The sequence below is a fragment of the Hipposideros armiger genome, unplaced genomic scaffold, assembly GCF_001890085.2.
Source record: "Hipposideros armiger isolate ML-2016 unplaced genomic scaffold, ASM189008v1 scaffold_813, whole genome shotgun sequence".
NCBI lineage: Eukaryota > Metazoa > Chordata > Mammalia > Chiroptera > Hipposideridae > Hipposideros > Hipposideros armiger.
This window is the reverse complement of record NW_017732163.1, coordinates 123849-142459: the sequence shown is the minus strand read 5'-3', so window position 1 is coordinate 142459 and position 18611 is coordinate 123849. Positions and strand designations below refer to the sequence as shown.

Sequence of the window (18611 nt, the reverse complement as noted above, 5' to 3'; positions counted from 1 at the left end):
AATTTTTTATTACATCTCGTTTCAATTTTATAAGTGCAGTTAATAATGTGGAATCATGTAGTATTAAGATTCCTTAGAGGGCCGGCCGAGTGGCGCGATGGTTAAGAACTCGCTTGGGATGCCAGAGGGCCCCAGTTCGGATCCCACATATGAGGGCCAGTGACACTGCCCTCTACAGCTAAGATGCTGAACAACAGCTCAGCCTGGAGCTGGGCTGCCATGAGTCGCCGGCGACGGCCTAGGCTGCAGCCCCTGTGGCAGTGGATTGCCATAGGCTACCGTGTGTAGCCAGCAGCCAGCGTGAGCGGCCAGCAGCCGCAGTGAGCGGCCGTCCAGAAGCCGGCGACTGATCTGCCTCGCCAGAGAAGAGCGCAATGATGGTGCCAACTTGGGCCAGTGAAGCAACATCCTCCACAACTAGATTGAAGAACAAAAAACGACAGCAACTTGTCTGTTCCCCTTTCCCCAATTCCCCAGCACTGTTCCCATCCCCCCAATTCCCCAATAAAAATCTTTAAAAAAAAAGATTCCTTAGAAGTAATTGTTGCAATATGCGATACTTAAAAATGAAATAAAATTTGAAAGCCAAACTTAAAGACCTAAGAAGGCACAAAGTTTTTGGATTTATAATTTTAATGACAACAACAACAACAAAATATTTAATAATCTCAAATACTTAAAATGGACAAAAGAGACTGAGAAATATCTTATTTTTAACTTTATTTTTATTGTTGACACTATTACAGATAGATAGAACAACCACAAGCATATTACTAACAAACCAAAAACCTGTGCACAGAAACAAGATGAAAAAATGTATCAAGATGTTAATCAGCCTTTGGATGGTGAAAATATCAGTGAGTTTCTCTTCTACATTTTTGCAACTTCAAAGTTTCTATAATGAACACGTTCTGTGTTTACAATGGAAATAAATGTAATAAATGTGAATTACCAAAACACTATGATAAAGATCATTCAAGGAAACCAAGACAAAATATTTCACCATTAATCCCACAACAACCATACAACTATTTCTTGTTTTCCATATTTCTTCCCATCTTTGACTCTGTGCATACTTATCATTAACACCCTAATAATCACAGACTGGTGTACAGATAGAGATGTTAACAGGAGTTGTTGTTAGGTGTTGGGAATATGGGTGAATTTTTCTTCTACTTTACTGAATTTCCCCAAGTTTGCCATGAGTATGTATATTTGTAATGGAAAAATACATAAGATTTAATACCAAAACACCAAGATCATTCAAGAAATTAGAGACAAAATATTTAGCATAATCCCACAATGACAACACTATTTTAATTACTTTCCATAATTTTTTCACCTTAGACTTTATGCATACATATTCAACACTGCCATAATCACAAGCTTGTACACTAAACAAGATGGAGGAAACAAATCAAGATGTTAACAGTAGTTGTTGGATGCTGGGAATATGGGTGATTATTTTTCCTTTTCTAATTTACTGTGTTTTCCAATTTTTTCTCTTGGTATGTATTACGATTGTAACAGAAACAAACATAATCAACTTTGTTATAAAAACACTATTATAAGGAACATTTGAAAACTTTAACATGAAAATATTTAACAATAATTCCACAAAGATAATGTAACAGCTATTTTGGATACACATTTTAACACAGTTATAATCATAAACCTGTGCACAGCAACAAGAATAAACAACATACTGAAGAATATCAGCCTTTGAATGGTGGTAATATGGGATTTTCTTTTCCTCCACTTTTCTGTATTTTCCAAGTGTCTGATAATGAGTTCAAATTATTTTCACAATGGAAACATGATTATAAACTTTTTATTAACACTACCATAAAGAACATCAAGGAATTTAAGAAAATAATGCTCAACTAGAAGCCTACAACACAACAGCTTTTGACTATAAGCGTACATTTTTAAACAGTTGTAATTGTAGTACAAATATAATTCTGTGTCCTGCTTTTTCGACTTAATATTCTGTAAATATATTTCCATGTTGCTAAATAACTCTTCATGATTATCATTTTTAAACAGCTGCGTAAGAGTCCAAAGATACATGTTCACTTAATCACTTTGTTTGGCATTCAATTTGTTCCTAATTTTTCACTAACAAAAGGTCGGAACGGACACCCTGACACTGAGCAAGTTGCTTTCTGACAAGTTTCCACCAATTAAACCTGCCAAAAGTGATGAACTCAAGTTTACCCCAACAATGGCAGCAATCGCTACCATCTCAAGGGTCCTTCTCTGATGCAGTGGCTGACTGCTCCTGTTTTCCTGGATGTCTGTTCCAACCTCCATCTATACAGCTGGCCCTCACACCATGCCATCGAAATGGCCCCCTTCTTCTAAACTGCCCAGGACGTCCTGCTCAATTCATTCTCACCAACCTGGCCTTCTGATCCCCGTTTCTGTTTCCTTCTGTCAGCTTCCTCACACTCCTAGGTCTGGTGATGTATTAGGCTGCCCTTCTTTGGCTTATTCATGTCTGCTTCATGCTCTCACCCTGCAATCTTCCTCAACTTTGGCATTCCCAGAGCAGCTCTGACACACTCTCCTCAAGCTCTAACGGTGCAGGTCTAGGAGAGTGAGATTTAGACACATTCCCCCAGCAGGTATTTTAATTTCACTTGCTCAAATTTTCTGCTTTTATCCTTTGCTCACTTCTTCCACAGATTCAGTTTTTAAAATTTTTTTTAATTTTTAAATTTTTTTCCAGCCAACTCAAAGCCAAAAAATATCTTAATAGTTATTATGCAAGGGGAGGGGAAGCAAAAGGAGCACAGGTGGTCACAGAATAAGACGCAGGAAACCTCAAGCTATGAGGTCATTTGTGATTAAACTGGAAAACTGAGATCAGACAAACACAACACTCGAATAGAGAGCTCAGAAATAGAAGGGCTGAATGAAGGAGCACGTGGTAATGAAACAAATTAAGGCTGCTGGGGAACCTGAGTCCATGTTAAGCTTGGGTTGACTGTAAAGAAAGTTTTTATTTTGTTTTTTAATTTTTTAAAATGCAAGTTAAACATGGGTTGAAGGTCAGACAGGTGAAGATGAGAATTTAGTTCAGCGATAGAAAGCTCTAAGGTAACTGGCTCCTGGGCACCCAGGGTGCAAACTGACTTGTGGCAGTACATACTAACGAAGCCACGTTGCTACTTGTCACTTAAGGCAGGAAGCGCACAAAGCAAGGGATGAAAGTCATTAGCTGGCATCCTTATTTACAACACGAGAGCCTCTCCCTATGGTTCTCAACCTTCATTAGGCACTATCGTGATCTAGTGATGGTTGCAACCCAGTCTAAAGGCAAAGAAGTAAGATTTACAGGGGAAAGCTTCGGCTCTTGTGAATTCACTATCAAACACATTAAATTCATTAAAAAAAATAACAAAACTTGTAATATTTTTGCATGAGAATCACTGCAAGGTACAATGTGGCAACTGATCAATTTGGATCACTAAAGGTCAATCCACATATTGTAAAGGATTACACAGCATTAGGTTACAAAGTTTTGGTGTAGACAAAATGGTTGAAAAGGAAGCTCAAAGCACTTCTCTTTTCAAACAGCCAAGAGTTTCACGCTTACACCTTTACAAGAATATTTAAGAGTAAGGAAAAATACAGTCAATTACTCAAAAGGATGGGGGTTAAAATAACACAGAATAAATCTTTCTCAGGACCTAAAATGCCTACAAATATATTCTAATTTGTTGCTCTATTCCTCCTCCCAAAAAAAAAAAAAAAAGGAAGAAAAATCAAAGTGTGCCAGTAAGGGGTACCTCTGCACAGTAAACTGTAACTGGGTGTCATATAAAGTCCAAGTATTGGTGATTACTATTTTGCTGATTTGCTATTCTATATACATTCAGGGAGCATTACATATAGGTTAGAGGTGTCATTTACAGTTGGCTGGGGCAATTTCAGAGTGATCCCTAATTTGATTACTTGGATGAAAGGTAAGCTATGTGCTAGTGCTTTCCCACGTGCACACACCAATATTTGATGGGGGAGAGTAAAGACCAAAGGAATCTCCACCTGCAGTTTCTTTCCAGTCTTAGTTGTCTGATGCTAAGTCAGGTATGTCCAGGCCAAGGTAAGTTTACATCTGACATTATTATGGGTTGGTTCAAATTCTCTGTGGTTTGGTAAGGGTCAAGTTCTAAGTAAAAGTGTTTTCCAATCTTTACACTTGTGTTCTCAGCCAGTATGGGTATTCTGGTGTCTAGCAAGGGACAGGCGATCGCTGAAGAGCTGCCCACAGACATCACACTTGAAGTACTTGTCGTCAACCCTATCGTTGTCATCAGTGCTGGTGCTGGCATGTTCAGTGTAGTGTGAACTTTCCCCATAGACATTTCCAGGCTCGAATATTATCACCCTGGCATGGGTTTTCAGGTGCTCGCCATAGGCCGAATTGGAAGTGAAGGTTTCTGCACATTCCTGGCAATCATAGTATGGTTCTTCAACCTGAATCTCTTGATCTTCACCTTCTTCCTCCGGGTCTTCAATCCCTGCACCGTCTGGCTCATCGGCGTCTCCCTCTGGCTCTTGGGCCCTTTCTTCAGGGTCTTCGATGCCTGCACCATCTGGCTCATCCGCATCTTCATTGGGCTGTTCAGCCTCCCCATTGGGCTGTTCAGCCTCCCCATTGGGCTCCGCAGCCTCCCCGTCTGGCCCTGCGGCCCCTCCATTGGGCTCCGCGGCCTCCACACTGGGCTCAGCGGCCTCCATGTTGGGCTCGGCAGCCTCCACCTCCGGCTCAGCGGCCTCCATGTTTGAACCCTGGATCCTCAGAACCTCTCTTGGGACAAGGACATTGGCTTCAGCTTCCTGGGCTGCAGCTTCTTCTTCTTCAACGTGAAGCTTCTGATGTTTAGTGAGAACTGTGTTGTGAATAAATGACTTCCCACAGTCCTTGCACTCATAGAACGGTGAATCTCTTCTGGGGGGCTCAGTAAGAAATGAGGTATGAACAAAAGAAGCCCCATAATCGTAGGGCTCCTCTTTCTCGTGAACTCTCATGTGCTCCCTCAGGTCTGACTGGCTGAGGAAAGACTCCCCACAGGTTTCACATTCATAGTGCTTCTCTTCAGCTTCACTTCTCTGCAGCTCAGTGAGGGCTAAGCCTGGACTGACAGCCTCGCTACTGCCCTGGCCCTGTGTCGGGGGGTCCTCTCCAATGTGAACTATCATGTGCCGATCAAGGACAGAGCCATGGATGAACTCCAGGCCACACACATGGCACTGAAGGAACAGCCCTGATGGAGCATTCTTCTGTGGGGCACAAGGCCTCGGTGGGTTAATGACCAAGGGTTGCATGAAAGGCTCATCGTACCTCCTCTGGCCATAAAACTGATCTTGCTCATGTATTTTCTGATGCTCAAAAAGAAAGGAGCTATGAACAAAGGATTCCCCACACGCCGGGCACTCATAGAGCTGCTCCCCAGTGTAATCTCTCTGATACTCGCTGACAGAATGAGTGTGAATTACAGACTGGGTGTACTCACGAGTGTTGATGACATACTCTCTGCCATGAACTTTCTGGTGGTCCTTGAGGTCTGCACGATCCGCAAAGCCCAGCCCACAGTCCTTACATCCATAGATGGCGTCCTCGGGGTCTTCCTGTTCGTCCTGCTCGTCCGACTCGTCCTGCTCATCTTCCTCGTCCTGCTGAGGCCCACCAAAGCCTACACCCTGAATAACAGAGGCTCCAAACAGCTTCGCCCCATGGAACTCCTCTTGGGCATAGATTTTTTGATGTGTACCAAGGTCTTCAATGGTAGCAAAGCACCGCCCACAGTCCTTACATTCTTGGTGCACTGCCTGTTGGCTATAGCTTGCTTGCGCCAGCTGTTGGCTGTAGCTTGCCTGCGCTGGCTGCTGGCTGTAACTTGCCTGCACCGGCTGTTGGCTGTAAATTGCCTGTGCTGGCTGTTGGCTATAACTTGCCTGCACTGGAAGTTGGCTGTAACTTGCCTGTGCCGGCTGTTGGCTGTAACTTGTCTGTGCTGGCTGTTGAGCATAACTTGTTTGCACTGGCTGTTGAACGTAACTCATCTCAGTGTAACTTGTCTGAGGGTCAGTGGAGGCTAAGCTGCGAATAACAGATCGTTCATAGTTTTTACTTTCAGAGGGCTTCTTTTTATCATGAATCTTCTGATGCTCAGTGAGGTCGGAGCTACGAACGAAGGACTCGCCACACTCTGGGCATTCATAGAATTTCTCTCTAGGACGAAATGTTTGCGATTCACCAAGATGTAGGGAGTGAATTACAGAGGTCTCGGGGTTCCTGTGCTCAATGTTTTTCTTCTTAGCACGGGCCTTCTGATGTTCACGGACATTTGAGTTGGGAACAGACGAATGGCCATCCTTCTTAAACTCGTTGACTCCCTCTACAGTAAGACTTTTTTGGGGTTCAGTATGGGGTACAGTGCGTATAACAGAGTCCTTGTAGTTTTTATTCTTACCCCCTTCGTAAGGGCTCTCTTTGGCAGGGTTTTTCTGTTGCTTATCATGAAGATCTGAGATACCAATGGACAACTCTCTCTTCTCATTACATTCAATGACTTCATTTCCATCTCTACTTTTGGGATGTTTGAAAGTGACTAAGCTGTGGATAACGGACCTCTCATACTTCTTTCCTTCAGAGGCATTCTCCCCAGCACGGACTTGCTGATGTTCAGCAACATTTGAGCTCTGAATGGTCGACTCTACAATCACTTTTGGCTTACTGGGTCCCACTGTACTGTGACTTTTCTGAGCTTCAGCAGAGGCTAAGCTGTGAATTACAGACCTTTCATATGGTTTCCTCTCATAGACAATTTCTTTAGTGGGAAATTTCTGGTTGTTATCAGGGTTAGAGCTAATGGTGAATGCCTTCTCATCCTCGTTTTCAGGTGGTCTTGTTATAGTATGGCTCTTCTGAGATTCAGAGAAGGGCACACTATGAATGACAGACTTCTCATACCCCCTCCTTTCATAGAGGTTCTTTCGAGAATGAATTTTCTGATGCTCACTGAAGTCTGACCTTTGCCAAAAGGCATCCCCACCATCTTTAAAGTCATAGCGCTTCTCTTTTGGGTAACTTTTCTGCCGCCTTTTAAGGGACTGACCAGGAATAAACGTTTCCTCACACACTTTACCCTTATTTTCAAATAGGTTTGATCTAGTATGGATCTTCTGATGTTCTTTTAGAGATGAGCTGTGATGGAAGGTCTCCCCACACACCTTACATTCGTACATTTTCTCTTTAGCATATATTTTCTGAAGCTCACTAAAGGTTGGGCTGGGTTTAAAGGCTTCTCCACGCTCATTAAATTTGTTGTCTCTACCATGGGTTTTCTGGTGGTCGATCAGGGCAGAACTATGAAGGAAGGTTTCCTTACACACTTTACATTCATAGAACTTATCTTTTCCATATATTTTCTGAAGCTCACTAAAGGTCGGGCTAGGCATGAAGGGCTCCTCATACTCCTCATCATTACATTCTGTGAGATAGTCTCTAATGTGAATTTCCCGATGTTCGGCAAGAGCGGCACTCTTATAGAAGGTTTCCCCACATTCCTTACATTCAAAGCGTTTCCCTCTAGCCTGCCTTTTCTGAACCTCACTGACGGCCACACTATGAATAAAGGATTCACCATACTCATACAGATTCTCTCTAGTATGCATAATCTGATGTTCGACAAATTCTGAAATCACACTGAAAGCCCTCCCACATTCATCACACACATAGGGCATTGCCCCAAAATCAAGTGACTGCGACGCGGTGAAGGAGGGGGAGCCAAGGCTACTCATGCTCATGGTTTTTCTCATTTCGTTACATTCAAAGGGCCTCTTCCTTGGACAGCCTCTCTGATCATGAATTGAGCCCTTCCCATCGGTGTCAAATTGATAGCGCCTTTTTCTTTCAAGAACTCTCTTTTTGGAAACAAGGTTTGAATTATAATTAAAGCCTCTCCTGAAGGCACTCCCTTCATAGCTCCTCTCCTGAATCACTGACTCCCTGTTGTTGAATGAAACATCATTCCAATCACGGCCTGGCCTTCTGGGGAACCTTGGTGACCGATCATTAGATTCCCTTGCCCTCCCCGATTTGGAGTTGCGTGAAACATCCTTGATGAATTTTTCCATTATCACCCCGTGGGAAGATTCATCTTCACAAATTCCCCGTCGATGGGTTGACTTTTTGGTTTCAGGCATAGTTTTCAGACCTGGAAAGAAACCCCAAATGTAAATACTCCCTCGTCCCTGTACTTGTGCAAATTAACAGGACTTCTGTGATGGTGGTGCGAATATAAACTGTAAAAGTTTTATCAGTACAGCAGGTCCTCGAATAACGTCATTTCGTTCAACGTTGTTTCAACACTGATGAGATCCCGTAGGAAGTTAACTCTGTTTATATCAATTAGCCTATGGTAAAATTGGTTTCGTTAGACGTTGTTTCACGTAAAGTCGCAGAACCTATGGACAACATTAAGTGAGGACTTACTGTATGTATATATATTGCCCATCTCATTGATTAAAGTGACCCATGTGTACAATCTGCCTAGTGCTTACCTCGACTGGTGCTTGGGTAGGCACTTCTCTTTGACCTTGATGAATGGCCTTGTGTCATATGGGAGTGGCCATCGTCTTCAGCAAGCTGAACTCCTATTCACAAGAATACAACAGCGCATACTTAAGTTGGGGACCAGGACTCATCACCGTAAATTGATGTTTGTCTTTCTCTGAGCCACTAAATATCCAATCCTTTGGATGCCTTCTATTTGCAGTCTCATTTCCTCACTATCACTTCTTAGCCCATTCTAATCCAAATTTTAATTAATTACACTGACTCCACCCACAAATTTGTACAAAGACCTCCACATGCCCCTAAATTGAGTGCTTCCCTTTTAGTCTTCACCTCCTCACAGTCACCCCTTGAATCTTCATATCCTCTCTTTCACTGGCCTCCATGGTTTTCCTCCTCTTCTTGACTCTTCCTTCTCCAAATGTTCTCCAAACATAAGCTTCTCAGGCACCTTACACAACACTCTCGGTGTGGCTCTCTTCCCAGCGCCAGACCAGCAGAGTCAACTGCCTACTCTGACTTGAGTTACTTATCTTCTAGGAAAGTCCAAACTGGAACTCAGGATCCCATTCTAAATGTGTATTTAAAAACCTCTGCTGTCACCACGCTAGAGAAAGTACCAACTCTTGTGGCAAGAGCCATCTCCCTGCTCCCCGCACCCTGTACAATATGTTCTTCACCCAGAGCCAGCGTGACTTCTTAAGAACGCAAATCTCAGTGACCAGTTAGCTCAGCTGGTTAGAGCATGGTGCTGATAACACCAAGGTTGCCGGTTCAATTCCCACATGGGGAGCTGTGCCCTCCCTAAAAGAATCAACTATGCCACTGTAGCATGAAAGCAATGTGTAACCAAATGACCATGGCTGTTCCCCAATAATATTAAAAAAAACAAGAACAAAACCAAAAAAACCCCACAAATCTCATCACTTACTCCTCTGCTTGAAACCTTTCAAAGACTTCTTATTACCCTTAGCATTCAAATATGTTAATATGGACTCTAATATCTTGCAGCTTGAAAAGAATAAGATGACAAAATGACAAACTGCTCGAAAGACTGGAGAAGCCGCTGCTTACCCAGTGAGAGCAGCTTCCTATAGTTCTCCATGTTGTCCTGAATCGGGTTCTGAGGCTCCCTGTCCTCAGTCAGGTCCACGACATCCTGGTATGATACTGCATCCTAAAAGACGAAACACACATCTCTGAATGGAGCCTGTTCCCATGGGCATCCAAAGCAAGAATGCTGGTGACATGGGAGCTACACATACAAAGGTGTGTAGAAAGTGCTCACAGCGTTTGGGGTTCTGAGTGATCCAAGTCAAGTTTTACTAGGGACCTACTTTATACCTACCTTGGCGCTATACTTTGAGGAAGATCCAAAAGACGTATGACACATATTCCTTGCCCTCATGCAGCTTATAATTTGGTTGGAGAGAAAAGACTCATGAAACAATTAGAGAACAATAAACAATAAAGTGGGGTACAGATAATCAGTGCTAAATGGGTTTGGTGGAGGGACAGTTCAGGGTGGGCTGAACAGTGAGCAAAAGGCTTGTAGAGGGTCTTAGGTGGGGCATTAAGTGGTGGGTAAGATTTTGACAGAGAGAAGGAGACTGGTGGGAAAGCTAAATATTAACTCTGCATGGTATATGTGGGCAACAGAAAGAAAACGTGGTTTAGCAGACATCTGGTCAGGAAGTGACTTAAGCCTCCCTCCCCAGTCCCCCCTCTTCCATGTCACACACCCCCCCACAGTACAGTACAACATGGCTACACCATGGACTCTTCTAGGTGTGCAGAAGTTCCAAATAACCCAGGAATAACTTTAAGCCCCGAGTGCCTTCATTTTTATAGCTTCCTCTTTTGTTCTAATGGATATTTTCCTTAAAAGCATTTTTAAATTGCTTGTTCGAGGGCTAAAGGACAAGTGCATTTATGGGCCATGCAGCCTTGGGAACAGAAATCGTTCTGAGCCTCAGGTTCATCTGTAAAACGGAGAGAAGGGCATCATTCCCTTATGGGTGAGGAATTTCTGCAATGTGCTGTTGTTTAAATATTTTTTTTAAATTATGTAAAACAATGCGTATTATTAGTCTATATATGAAGATACTTTGATATTAAATTTACTATATTAAAATGTCCATGGCTGGGACATTGCAGCCATGTGGAAATGTAGCAAAAGACAGTGTTTGCACAACTGGGTGCTTATCCTACTGAGAAAGATAAATAGGCACAGGCACTGGGACTCAGGACGAAAGCCTCGTTTATGCAACTGCCAATGTCCAGTAAGTAAACAGCAAACCCCACCAAAACTAAGCAGAGCTTCCAAAGTGGAACTCCAGGTCAGGGCTGAGATTTCTAGGATAACCAACGAGCTTGGAAAGCTCAAGCGGCCTTGCAGAGGTAGTACGACTACCACTTGTACAGCTGAGCTGTGTCATTTTGGCTGGTCAAATAGCAAGAACCTCCCAAGGGGTGCCACTGTGCCCGGGTTTTCAACAGCATTTCCTAGGGTCTCAGCACTGGTTTGCTGTGACGCAGGAGGGACAGATGCGTCTGCAAGGGCAGAAACCAGAGCTCCTCACTTGGAGGCAGGCAGGGAACACATGAGGTCACGAACTTGGGGGGATGAGGAGTCAGAAGGGTCACCATCTCTGGTGCTGACAAACTCCAAGGTCAATGGCAAAAGGTGAGGAATATTTTTCCTATCTTTGTCTCCATTTGCCTAATCTGAGTAAAATAAATGTACATTAAATTTTGAACTATGCTGTTCCTTTGAAAGAAAACTGATACTCTGATTTAAAATTGTTAATCTACTTCAAGTGGGTCACTCACTCTAAAGCTTATCCACTTGACATCTGTAATTGAATGTAGTAAATGTGCACAGGCTGAAGGCCAGTCTCACCTGGACAGGCACTGTCCGGGTGCAGTGCCAGCACAACTCGGCTTCACGTGACCTGCATGCACAGATCAAGACACTTACACATCACACTCAAAGTGGATGGAAATTTTGTTTTGCACACCCCCAAATTTATGTTTTTTGCTGCTGCTGTTTCTATCATTATGAATTAGTATGAATCAGTGGCTTCCAGACCTTTGGACTACACAAACATGGGCCAACTCTTCAGTGTGATAGATCATTTTAAAAGCACAACAAGACAAAGTCCAGCTACCAATTTCCTATCATCTTCATTTCCTAAGACTATTTTAATATCCCCCAAAAAGGACACTTGCATTTTTCATTTCCCCACAGATCACTGAAAACATCATTGCCTCACAGAGCAGTGTGCAGAAACCAGTGAATCACCCTTACAGGTGGCCATGCTACCAAAGAGGCTTCTTCTTCTAAATCAAGTTTCAGAAAGTTTCTACGATTAATATGTTTATGTGGATTCCTAAAAGTTTAGTCAACTTGGTTTCTCCAAATAAGAAATCAAAATTAGTAGCAAACTAAGTGTGCTGCAAACTGAGGTTATCCCTGGGACAACAGGGACATAACCCTTATTTAGGGTGGAGGACTTGAGTCACCTGTGACACCGCCCACCTTCTACATCCCCTCCCCCATCAGTTATTGCTGCAGCAGAAGCTCCACCCACCACTCCTTCTGATAGGCACCCATGGTCCCTGCCTGCCTGCAGGAGAACACACTGCCTCTTAAAATGACTGCCATTAAGTGCTGGCATTCAGGGTGTGCCTACCATGTACCAGGCATTGTATTAAGCATTTAACATATGTGTATAAATCTGCCCTGATGCGGTAATCACTACACACATTTTACAGATGAGGGAACTGAGGTTCAATTTAGTTATGTAAATGGTCCAAGGCTGCACAGAGCTGGGCTTCAAACCCAGACCTTGTCAGTTCTAGAGCCTCTGCTCTCTTGCCAGTCTTGCTTTGTGGATTTGCAACCCTCCGGGCTCCTTACTGACGGCCAGAATCGCTCTGCTTCCCTGGCCCACTAGGAAACAGTCAATGTGACCTTTCTACCAAGTGACACAAATGCTGTGTGGAAAAGAGTTTCTCTGACTAAGTGGATGAATCAGGAAATGAGCAGCAGTCACCTTGCCACTTGTCACCCCTGGGGGACAGGCCTCAGCTCCTTGCAGGGAACAACTGGGGCTCTACCCCTACCCAGGTAGGATTTGAGAGGACGGGTGAACAACCCTCTGAAAGAAAGACATCTCTGGCATGAAATGACAATGGCCTTTCCAGAGAGGACAACTGAGCATACCTGGGATCGCAACTCATAATCCATCATGAAGTCCCTACGTCTGTGCCCTCTTTCCATTGCAAATGTTTTCTCCATCACAGGAAGGGAACGATCCCGTTGTGGAAATCCTGGGGAGAGAAAAGGTGCCCTGAAGGAACAAGGTCCACCCAACCTTCCATCCGCACTGGAGAGGCCAGAGCACAGGACTTACTGCTTCTGGGGCCCCGAGTGTACGGCCAGCGGTCTCTAAACTCCAGGTCCCTGCTTCTGCCCCTGCGGTCCCACTCCCGCTCCCGGTCCCAGTCCTGGTGCCGGTCACGATCCCAATGCTGGTCCCAGTCCTGGTCCCGGTCCCGGTCCCGGTCCCCTGAGAAAGGCAGACGTTTAAGGAGTTAGAGCTTGGATACGTGCGCGTTCACCCTCCATGCACATGCCCACTTTGGGGACAGACAGCATCCTTGCTTCTGCCTTGAGACAGGTCCCAAATCCAGGTCTCTAGTCATCCAAGTGCCACCTGGACTCTTCCCATTACCCTGGACCTGGAACAGTTTCTAGAGGTTTCACCTAAGTGGGGCTTCTTCCAAGTTACAATGCTTTGTTTAGAAGCTCGGTCCCCCTTGGAACAAACACTTCTGCTGGTTTCCCAATTCCTACACGGTCAAGTGACATTCAGGAGAATGGACTCCAGACCCTGTGCTGTCTGGTTTACTCCAGCCAATCTTAGTGTGTACATTACTCTACTTACAAGAGCATCCCCAAAGGCAATGCTCCTCTGAAAAGTTCATTGAAGAACATTTAACAAATAACTTTAGAGGCAAAGGGGTAACGATGAACTCTGCCCCTCCTGGGGAGGCTGTGGGCACAGCTTGAGACAGCCTGCTGCAAATTTCCAATAGCTTTAAATACTTTCTCTTGCCATTTAAAAACAGTATTGTATTTCACTTCATACAATGGTATCTGCTTTCAAATAAAAACGTCTCATATGTCATCACAATGCACTTTGCCCCCAGATCTGAGTAGAAGCAGCGGCTGCCCTGGGAAAGGTGGTGCCAGCTGAGAGGTCTTGATGCCTGTCGTGCACCCCTATGCAATGCGGCAAACTCTTAGGGAAAACTGAGCAAGAGGTTGGGAGTGCACCCCAATAGGTGGCAAGACCTGACTACTCACTGTAGAAATAGCCAGGGCGTGGCGGTGGGGACTCTGTTCCCTTTCGGCTCATGCTGTCTTCACTGTGGACGTCACTGTTGTTGTCTGGGAGAACATCAGACACCAACTTAATGCTTTGTCATCTCTTGCCCACATACTCACAAGTTTCCCCAAGTGGACAAGTGGAATCTATCCCTGCCACACACAATCCCACCTCCAGGAGAAGCTGGAGGGATCGGTGCTTCATAGCTCAGCTTCCTACCATTTCTAGGTGGGGATGTAGCTGTGACTGCTACCTCAACTCCAACTGCAGCCATGTACACCTTTCTGGGGCACCACACCCCCAGGTTTCACAAGAGGGAACCTGGTCCAGGGCATGAGGCAAATGGAGGTTCTCTGGTTCCTCATGGAACCCCCTTCACTGAAATGTCACCTTTCCCTCACTCATCAGAGCGGTGGTTCTTAACTGGGGTGATTCTGCTCCCCAAGGGACACTGGAAACAGCACGTTTGGTTGTCATAGCCGGGGAAGGGGGTGCAACTGGTATCTTGTGGGCAGAGGCCATGGTGCCACTGAACACTCCATGACAGGATAGCCCTCCCACGAAGAGAATGATCTGGCCCAGAACATGAGCAGTGCTGAGACTGAGAAGACCAGGGAGGTGGCGGACGCCAGCGGCCTCCGTCATCCTGTCTCACCTTCTGGCTCATACATCTCCTTGTAACTTTCCAGCAGTGTAACTAGCTTTTCGCAGCTCTGTGGCTTTTTTGCTTGCACCCAAGGCTTGATCCTTTCTGGGAGGATGGTCAGGTACTGCTCAAGGACCAAGAGCTCGACAATCTCCTCCTTGGTGTGTGTCTCCGGCTGCAACCAATCGAGGCAGAGGTTTCGGAGTTTGATCAGGGTCTTCCGAGGCCCAACAAATTCCACGTAGAGGAAATTCCGAAACCTCTGATGAAAGAATTCAGAGTCAGTCGCGCCTTCTCCTATGATGGCATCCGGCTCCTTAGTCAAGTCACTGTCTAGCTCATACAGATCTGGGGCCCAAGACCTCTTGGGTTTGTTGGTGGACAAGTACTTTGGAGGCAGCATCTCTCTAAGTAAAATTTTCAGTGGAGGAACCAAACATGAGTCAACAGGAAAGACGCAGCAGCCTGTGACAGTCAGTACTCAGGGACCTGTAGATCGTAAGGAGATATACACATGTCCCAGAAGTTGAGGACCAGGCAGCAGATGGGGGCTGCCCTACAAGGGGCATCAACAATGCTTTGTGAACAGGCCAAGGGCCCCGGGGAGATGTGTAAGTCCCCCATCCACAGACGCACACACAGGACACCAAAAGTGCCTCAGCACAGGAGTCACATGCATGACCTCTGAGCACCACACATACCTATTTGAAGAATTAGCTTTGCCACTAATTGGTTTTGTGACCCTGGGCTTATTCAGTGTCCTGGAGTCTGTCCCCAAATCTGCAAATAAATAGACCCCCCTCCCTTTTAGAACTGTGAAGCTTAAATAAATGAATGGACCTAAAAGGCCTAACTACCCAATGCCTGGCACGGGAAATGTGCAAGATGCTAGCCATTACCAAAACTGGATGTCAACTTTTCTCTTAGCAAAATTGGACAGAGGGAATTAGGGGTAGGGGTCAGTTGTGCCATTTCTGGGCAGTTCTTCCCTTAATGTCATTGGTAAGAAGGTATTCAACATATAAGACAGAGGACCACGTGAAAATGTCAGGAGTGCTCAGCTAGCTCCAAGAATATGATCGCAGGTGCTTGGATTTTCTCCTCACCAGCAATCTCTCTGCACATGTGCTGCTGCATAAAATGTGGCTATTTCAATTAAAATTCAATAAAATTAAAATCAGCTCCTCAGTCACACTAGCCCCATCTCAAGCGTCAGTGGTGACCACCCTGAACAGCACAGAACCTCCCTGCTCACGGGCAGTCCTGCTGGCCACAGTGGCTTGTAGTGTCCGAGTGTGCTCAGAACCCCGCTCTCAGCAGTGCACCCCGTTCTAAGTGTCTGTCCCCAAACCCAGCCTCAGGCTCGTGTGACCTGGGTACCTTTCCTAATACTCTCTCTATTGGGTGTTTCAAGCCCTGATTGCATTTCTTTTGAAATCTGAGTTATCTTGCTTCCCTCCCCACAGTAAACTGTAAGCCCTACTGAAGGGATCAGAGATAAACTTCCCATCACTGTATCATCTAGTGCCTGACACAAAGCCATCTATCAACACTAACAAAACATGTTAAAAATAACACATGCAGACCTTTAAAACTGGTTTTAGACACTGGCCTGCAGAAGCATAGCATAGTTTCCGGGGAGAGGGAACATCCTGGGGTAACCCCCATGCCACTGTTTCCAAGAGTATTCTGGTGTGTCACCCACCCTCACTGGCCCATTTTCCTACCAGCCTCTTCCCCCATAAGTATGTAGGGGAAAGAGTACATACAGGAAGCTCTCTTACAACGGAGCCTTGTACACTAGGGGAAATTAAAAGAAATAGTAGTGACTCCATAGAAACCCCACACGGGTGACAGACCGCCACTATTTACCTAACAGTGGGAATGTGATGAAGTGACATTAGGCATCTTCATGCTACTGCATGTGCCTTTGACTTGCCAATCTTGCTAAAGACCTATTTTATCTGTCTTGTAAGAACCAGCTTTCTACTTCAGTAACCCCGTTACTATTTATTTGCTTAGCTGTCTTTATTTTTTATTATCTGCTTTCTCCCTTTTTAAAAAATATTTTTAGACTGAGTATATAACCTGATTTTCAATCTTTTTTTTCCCTCATGTAACCATTAAGGCTATCCATTTCCCTTCACTTAAACCATTTTAGCTGCATATGAGTTTTACTATGTAGCCTTTTTATTATTGCTCAGCCACAACTGGTGTTAAGAAAGTAGGCAGCATGCGGGGGCGGGGGGGGGGGGGGGGGATCTAGGTTTGGGTGGCTGAATTAACTTACCTGACAGTTTTGTACTTCGGGCTGTATGTAGCAAAAATTCTCTACTTTTGTTTTAAAAGGAAAAGCAGAAGTTTAAAATTAAGTGTTGTTGTTTGTTTTTTTAACATTTAAAGAGGAAAAGGTGTTTCAATTATTCAGTCTCAAACTAGACTTCATGATTTAGGAACAAATGTAGTACACTCAGTCCCACGCTCTCCTTGCTGTGACGGGCGGCCACTCCGCTCCCCGGCAAACTGCCCCCCCACTATCATCCTCTGGAGCTTCAGCACTGACAAAGCAAACACACCTCCACCGTGAAGACTTTGGGGACTGAACTGCTCCCTCCCTGCCTGCCCTCTTTTAGGAGAAGAGGTGATAAGAGACAAGGGCATTTGATAATACCCTGCTGGGCTGAAGAATTCCAAAGCAGGGGAAAGGGCATGTGCCCAGGCTCTGGAGCCCTGGTGTAACATTTGGACAAGAGCACAATTATACCCAGGTCCTGCTAAGAGGGAATGCCCTGGAGAAGATCAGAGAAAGGGGAGGGCAGAGAGCCCAAGCCTGCCCTGCCCTGTGGCACCCAGATTCAAGAGAAACTCTGGTCCCCTAGAGGCCACCAGCCCAACCTCTCAGAGGCAACATGAGACCCTCAGGTATGTAAATCACCTGTTTGGGAAGGATCCTTTCTGGAACTTCAGAACAAGCCGCTATCCACAGGAAGAGTCAAAATGCCAGAAACCTGCAGAACATTTTAAAGAAAGAAACACATGGACAAATAAACATGTAAGTAATGTAACACGAGCGTCAGAGAATTAATTGTCCAAATGGCTGTGGACTTGGATATCAATGGAGTGAGGCTTTTTATATCATCTTCAAGAAAAGATCAATGCCCATGTCACATAAACCAGCCAAAGAAGAGAAATAGAAAGCTTTCAAATTTTCTTACTGAAGTCAGAATAATTAAAAAACCCAAGACAGAAATTAGCACTAACAAACTGCACACCAAAACACTTATGAAAGCAGACATAAAAGCCTTAACACTATCACTAGTGATCATTACTCTAGAGTTCTACCCAATTTCAACAAGACAAGAAAAACAACTGAGGCATAATAAAACTATCATTGTCTTTTGGAAGACTGTCCACTCAGATACTGCAAATCAATGGAGACAGGCCTAATGATAATTCAACAAGGAAATCACTTTTCGTAGATTCTGTAAATATCAACAATTAACACAATCTTTTAAATGTGAAGAAGTCTATTATAAAAGATTTAATGAAAAAAGTACCACCTATATAGATAAAATTTGAATCAATTATATTGCAATATAAATGGCAGTAACTGGAGAGACACAGGATAAGCACGGAAGATATATGGATCTGCTATACTGAAGCTCTAAATCCTCCCAAGTTCATCTATACTAGCTAATGGAATTTCAAAGAATATTAACATTGAGAAACTTGACAATGGTTCTAAAGCTGGCCTGGAAGAATTCCATTCGGATCAATATTTTGAAAATTCAAACATGAAAAGGCCACAAGCCATACAGAAAATTTAAGAAATATTTTAATATAATGTTGGCAATAAGAAAGTTATTTTACAATATGATGCCTAAAGGCAGAAAGACATAAAAATAACATGATGTTCTTCTCTATACCGTCAAAGCCAAACAAATAAAATAAAAAACCACTTGTAACTTATGACAGACTGATT

The 18611-nt window shown here is 44.3% G+C and overlaps 1 protein-coding gene across 14 annotated transcripts in view; it reads right to left on the bottom strand.

Moving 5' to 3' along the window:
• Positions 1 to 703: 703 nt before the first annotated feature.
• PEG3 (paternally expressed 3) overlaps positions 704 to 18611 on the bottom strand; it is a 31799-nt gene continuing 13891 nt past the window's right edge. For 6 of the 14 annotated variants that reach the window (XM_019628886.1, XM_019628888.1, XM_019628890.1 and 3 more), the window contains 10 exons: positions 17565 to 17637; positions 16920 to 16963; positions 15331 to 15409; positions 14639 to 15118; positions 13962 to 14045; positions 13006 to 13161; positions 12816 to 12922; positions 9662 to 9764; positions 8575 to 8667; positions 704 to 8228 (listed from right to left, as the gene is read on the bottom strand). In XM_019628886.1, the coding sequence (XP_019484431.1) occupies positions 4213 to 8228; positions 8575 to 8667; positions 9662 to 9764; positions 12816 to 12922; positions 13006 to 13161; positions 13962 to 14045; positions 14639 to 15032 (4953 nt within the window). In that variant the 5' untranslated portion in view covers positions 15033 to 15118; positions 15331 to 15409; positions 16920 to 16963; positions 17565 to 17637 and the 3' untranslated portion in view covers positions 704 to 4212. Of the gene's footprint in view, positions 8229 to 8574; positions 8668 to 9661; positions 9765 to 9935; positions 10000 to 12815; positions 12923 to 13005; positions 13162 to 13961; positions 14046 to 14638; positions 15119 to 15330; positions 15410 to 16919; positions 16964 to 17564; positions 17638 to 18611 lie in introns of those variants that run through there. The other 8 variants (XM_019628895.1, XM_019628894.1, XM_019628893.1 and 5 more) reach the window with 5 other exon arrangements.